Genomic DNA, 6106 nt, shown 5'->3' on the forward strand with positions numbered 1-6106 from the left:
TTAGAAATAACTTCACATTTGATTTTGTGCCCTAAATTAAAGTATTACAATGCAGTAAATTGTTAGTTTTGTCATCTCAGTCCCATTTCTCTTGAAATGGTTAAGAATCGCTCAGTTGTAGCAGCTAGTGGAAGCCCTGGCTGCAGTCTAAATGTTACAAGTTATACAGTCTATATGTTACAAGTTACACATAACAAGTGTTGCCAATTGCCATCTCCTTTAGGACTTCCAAGATAAAGTCTCATCTCACCTCATCATATGCTTTGCCCCATCTGAATACAGCAGCAGGCAAGGGATGGTCTAAGATAAGAAGGAAGTTCACTCTTCTAATGGTATTCAGAGCCGCAGTGTGAACATTGTATCCTATGGAGAAAAGGATATCAAACTGGTTTGAGCTGACCACTGGGAGGTAGGATGTACTTCTCACTGAGAAGAGTTCTGTCCTCAGCAGTATGGCAACAACATTTGGAGTGAAATAAAGAGAAGTCTAGGCAGTTGCACTACCATCACCAATATTCCTCACAAGTACAGTTTCCATCCTCAAAAATGTGAATGCGATTTGCATCTTTCACCTGAATTCTGCGCTGCTCTACTTTTGATATAAGCGATGTAGCAAAATGGCAGTCACCACAAACCCGCATGTTCTTCGTAACACATATAGGTGTCCCTTCAGGTGTATTGATGAGGGCAGATGCGATGGCCAACTTCTCACTATGCCTGCATAACGCATCTTCCTTTGCATCATCTGAAATGTCTTGTGACACCCAATGCAAACCTGGGAAATACCCTTCCTGCGATATTTTTTCACCAGTATCTTTTAGCTTCGCATAGATATTTTCGCCTTGGGAATGACTGTCATCCCCGACAATAAACGAATGTACATTTCCACTTGCATCAGTCCACCAACAATGTTCTGGCATCTTCCATGCTCTATTTTCCATTCTCATAGCTTCAACCTTGACTGCTTCCTCTCGCATGCCAGCAGCTGCATATATATTACTCATGCAGACATATGCTGCAGCATCCTTTTCATCCAATTGTACTGCATGTTCAAAGGCCAGTCTTCCAACCTTCACATTTCCCCATTTTCGACAAGCACCCAACAGAGCAGACCAAAGCGGAAGACAATCAGAAGGTGGCATTGTCTCAATCACTCCTATTGCCTTGTCAAAGTGCCCTGCACGGCTGAAAAGATCAACCATGCAAGTGTGGTGCTCTAGAGTTGGCATGATGCTATGGACTGTGCTCATAGTCTCAAAGTACATTTGCCCCTCATCCACTAGACCTGCGTGACTGCACGCAGTTAGCAAAACAACGAACGTGACCAGATCTGGCTTTATACCTTCTTCTATCATTTTATTGAATGAGTCAAAAACAGTTTCAACCTTTCCAAGCTGGGCATATCCTGTGACTAGCGCATTCCAGGAGACTACATTCCGAACTGGAAGCTCGTCAAATACTTCTTGTGCTTTTGCAAGTGCACCACATTTGGCATACATATCCACCAACGCAGTGCCAAGCAGAATCTCTTTTTCCAATAAGCCCTGCCTGACAACCTCAGCATGTACCTCTTTGCCCTTCTCAGCTGCTCCTATGCTGCCGCAGGCTTTCAAGATGCAAATAAAGGTGACTGCAGTTGGGGAGAGACCCTCCTCTTGCATCTGTCCAAAGCAGTTCAGAGCCTCATCACCATGCCCATGTTCGGCATATCCTGCAACTAGCGCATTCCAAGAGACTACGTCCCGAACTGGAAGCTCGTCAAATACTTCTTGCGCTTTTGCAAGTGCACCACATTTGGCATACATATCCACCAACGCAGTGCCAAGCACAATATCATTTTCCAATAAACCCTGCCTGACAACCTCAGCATGTACCTCTTTGCCCTTCTCAACTGCTCCTATGCTGCCACAGGCTTTCAAGATGCAAATAAAGGTGACTGCATTTGCGGAGAGACCCTCCCCTCGCATCCGATCAAAGCAGTTCAGAGCTTCATCACCAAGCCCGTGTTGGGCATATCCTGCGATTAGGACACTCCAGGAGACTACATCCCGAACCAGAAGCTCGTCAAACACTTCTTGCGCTTTTGCAAGTGCACCACATTTGGCATACATATCCACCAACGCAGTACCAAGCACAATATCTTTTTCCAATAAGCCCTGCCTGACGACCTCAGCATGTACCTCTTTGCCCTTCTCAGCTGCTCCTATGCTGCCGCAGGCTTTCAAGATGCAAATAAAGGTGACTGCATTTGGGGAGACACCCTCCTCTCGCATCCGTCCAAAGCAGTTCAGAGCCTCATCACTGTGCCCATGTTCCGCATATCCTGCGATTAGGGCACTCCAGGAGACTACACCCCGAATTGGAAGCTCATCAAACACTTCTTGTGCTTTTGCAAGTGCACCACATTTGGCATACATATCCACCAACGCAGTGCCAACCACAATATCTTTTTCCAATAAGCCTTGCCTGACAACCTCAGCATGTATCTCTTTGCCCTTCTGAGCTGCTCCTATGCTGCCACAGGCTTTCAAGATGGAAGTAAAGGTGACTGCATTTGGGGAGAGACCCTCCTCTCGCATCCGACCAAAGCAGTCGAGAGCCTTATCACCATGCCCGTGTTGGACATATCCTGCGATTAGGGCACTCCAAGAGAACACATCCCGAACTGGAAGCTCATCAAACACTTCATTCGCTTTTGCAAGTGCACCACATTTGGCATACATATCCACCAACGCAGTGCCAAGCACAATATCTTTTTCCAATAAGCCCTGCCTGACAACCTCAGCATGTACCTCTTTGCCCTTCTCAGCTGCTCCTATGCTGCCGCAGGCTTTTAATATGCAAGCAAAGGTGACTGCGTTTGGGGAGAGACCCTCCTCTCGCATCCGCCCAAAGCAGTTCAGAGCCTCATGACCATGCCCGTGTTGGGCATATCCTGCAATTAGTGCATTCCAGGAGACTACATCCCGAACTGGAAGCTCGTCAAACACTTCATGCGCTTTTGCAAGTGCACCACATTTGGCATACATATTGAGTAGGGCAGTGCCTACATAAATGTTCTTTTCAAGCAACCCCCTTTTGAGAATATCAGCATGTATTCTGCTGCCTTTGCACAGGTCCTTTTGCTTGGCACAAGCCTTTAGTAAGGCTACAAGAGCAGTATCCTTTTGAAACTCATGGTGGTTGCTGTTGCTATCTCCTTGTCGTGGTTTGTGGTGGATTTCCTTGGCCTTCGTCATTCGCTTATCCTTCCGCACACAGAACTCTCGTTGCAGTCCTCCTCTTCTGAGCTTCTCTTGGACCCAAGATGAATTGTAGCAGCCATCCATCCACAGCGACTCCTTCGTCATTTTATGTATGAAGTCTGGGGATCTTGGGCTTGTCTGTGATGCAAAACAATACTCAGGAAAGCCAATAGGTTTTCTGTACTCTCACGTAAAACAGCGCTTACCTTGCTGGTTCGATTGTCCCACCATTGGGAGGGATCCCTGAAGTACTCCTTCCATAAGAAGTCCATGTCTCTACATGCCATAGGGAGGGACCCAAGACGAAGTCCTTCTTTTGGGTTGTTAAGCTGTGAGCCCTTCTTTTGGGTTGTTAAGTGGTGAGCTCTGCATAGGAGTAGAACGCGAAGAAAATGCAAATTCCCGATATGCAATTTGTATTACCCTGATATGTTGTTTTCTCAGATCTTATTTGACTAGGTTCATTTAATTATTTTCCACCATGATGTTTTGCTACCCCTATGTGATCAGCGTGGGGACACTTGTACCTGGATCACCATTAAGAGCCGCAAAGAACTCCACACATGATAAAACCTTGCATTACTGGGACTCAACCTCCTATGTATGCAACGTTGCTTAATCACGACGGTTCCCTCAAACATGCTCACGTGCTTGTAAGCTAAAGTGAAAACAGCTATACAGAAAAAGGTTGTATAAGCTTTGACCTCACAGTTGGGTGAAAGAACATGCATCATGATCAAAGGAGGCTAAATCTTAGTAGCCTCCAATGGCCAAGGGACCAAAGGACAAAAAATGATGAACTGCCAAAGCTCCAATTCCAAAGAAGTTGGAAGCTACACAAGATGTTGAAGCATCAATGTCCAAGGTTGTTGCGCAAGGAAACAAGCGCAACAAACAAACAAAAAAATTGCTATTACTTGCAAAAAGAAAGGCTGCTCTCACCGCATCGGTGAGGGTGATGACAAAGTGACAATCCAAACTGGATTACCAAAATCTCAAGGGGCACGAGAAAAACACATGAATTATCCTAACCTTGTGCTAGAAAAGCTCAAATGGAGCATGCACAAGAATCGGCTCAAAGTGTTCACACACAACTAGAACTTCAGCTAGGATAAATGTAAGAATATGGATTGTTAACACCTCTTGAACTAATCCCTGAGCTCTTACCCAAACCAATTTTGAAACCAACACAAATGCTCAAGGAAACTGATAAAGACCTTATAGGGGAAGACAATCTATTCGAATCGGTTCAAAGTATTCGCACACAACTAGAACCTATGTGCAAGAATATGAACTATTAACACCTCTTAAACTAATCCATGAGCTTACCCAAACCAAATTTGAAAGCAACACAAATGCTCGAGGAAACCAATGGAGACCTTGTAGGGGAAGACAATCTATCTATTTGATAGATTGTTTAAGGACTCATAAGAGCTCGTTTTGACATGAACAAAACCACAAGGAAGCTCCCTCTCTTGCATGTGAAGCTAGAGAGTACGCACCCAGGGATTCTCCATAGTTGGTGTGGAGACCCAAAGCCAACCACAAAATAGAGGTAAGCATAAAGCCACACAACCACAATCTCAAAATCCTTAAATATATCCTAGTAGAAGACTCTAACAACAACGAGTCCATTAACATTGAGGATCTATGGCATCAAAAGATTAAAGATCCAGTAAAACCTTGATACAAAGAGAGTGTTGCTATACCCTATAAGGTAGCAAGCCCTAGTCCACCACCTAGCAAGTGTGAAATATAAACCTCAAGATATATGCACCTACCTTAGCACTAGCCACTCAAACATGTGTCGTGGGGCCTTTACTAATTAGAGCCAAGCTCAAGAGCTTCACCCTCACGTGTGGAGAGCAACATTCATGGCATTCCTCCCACTTGTGTTGTCACACTATTACAGTTCCTTGTCAAATGGGTTGTGCAATGGTCCTCTTTGAAGCTTGGAGTGGAAAATCTCAAGAGCTTTCACCGCTATGCTATGCCTAAAGGCTCAATAGGAAGAGAAGGAGGATAAAAAGAGGGAGAAGAAGAAAGAAAAGCTGATCAAGTAAGCATGCCCCAAACCCTCAACATTAGCATTCCCACACAATCTAGATTAGGGTTATAAGAAAAGAGGCGAAGAGAACACTATCTCTATTGCATAAATAGGGAGAGCATTGAGGAGCAAGAATAGCCCACACTAGCTCCATGTAAACACCATGGTGCTCCACCAACCATGAGATTAATTAACTCCCATCAATACTTTGAAAGTGATGAAACTATGTTGTCTTGTCCATTGAGTATGGAAAAAAAAAAGGGATAGCAATCCTAGATGGCAGTGTTGGACTCAGTATCCTCACTAAGCATTGTTGGGAACAATGGGGTAAAACAACAATTCAACCAATCGAAATGGTTATAAAACTAATTGACAAATCTTCAGATAAACTGTTAAGGATGGTACATGATTTAAACATAAGCACAATTAGCTTAACTTAAAAAAAAACCTTTTTCGTGATGGATTTTCAAAGACTTGGAATATTTGATGCAATTCTTGGTCGTCCATTCAAGTGTGACACATGTTTGGTCCATGATTGGGAAACAAATTGAATCTACTTAGAAACAATAAGGAGCAGACTATGCGAATTAGCCTCAACACATGGAAGTCTTAACCTATGGGTAGATGGCTTTTCGATGATGATTCTGAGACCATGAAGAGAACTAGCATATTTGCTGCCAGTGCCCTGATGAATAAATATCACGCTTGTAATAAAGTCATTGAGGATGAGCTTATAGAACATGCCTACAATCCTCATTTTCATTTAAATGGTGCAGCATGGGTGCAAGTATAAGGTACCATAGATGCCATGGCT

The 6106-nt window shown here is 43.9% G+C and overlaps 1 protein-coding gene across 1 annotated transcript; it reads right to left on the reverse strand.

Moving 5' to 3' along the window:
* On the reverse strand, positions 1 to 3883 carry LOC147616613 (pentatricopeptide repeat-containing protein At2g27610-like). Its single transcript, XM_086777672.1, has 2 exons — positions 3452 to 3883; positions 1 to 3383 (listed from the first exon to the last, which is right to left on the reverse strand). Exons 1-2 carry the CDS (start codon positions 3530 to 3532, stop codon positions 507 to 509), a joined length of 2958 nt encoding a protein of 985 aa, XP_086633798.1. The 5' UTR covers positions 3533 to 3883; the 3' UTR covers positions 1 to 506.
* Between the last annotated feature and the right edge of the window lie 2223 nt (positions 3884 to 6106).

This window comes from Cibotium barometz, chromosome 38 (assembly GCF_041138505.1).
Source record: "Cibotium barometz isolate CiBa-2024 chromosome 38, ASM4113850v1, whole genome shotgun sequence".
Lineage (NCBI taxonomy): Eukaryota > Viridiplantae > Streptophyta > Polypodiopsida > Cyatheales > Cibotiaceae > Cibotium > Cibotium barometz.

What these genes read in the sequence shown, in the direction of transcription:
- LOC147616613 (XM_086777672.1), bottom strand. Translation starts at nt 3,532, where the DNA reads ATGGCATGTAGAGACATGGACTTCTTATGGAAGGAGTACTTCAGGGAT. An exon ending in GGGACAATCGAACCAGCAAG is followed by an intron (nt 3,384 to 3,451) that starts GTAAGCGCTGTT and finishes TTTGCATCACAG; the next exon opens with ACAAGCCCAAGATCCCCAGA.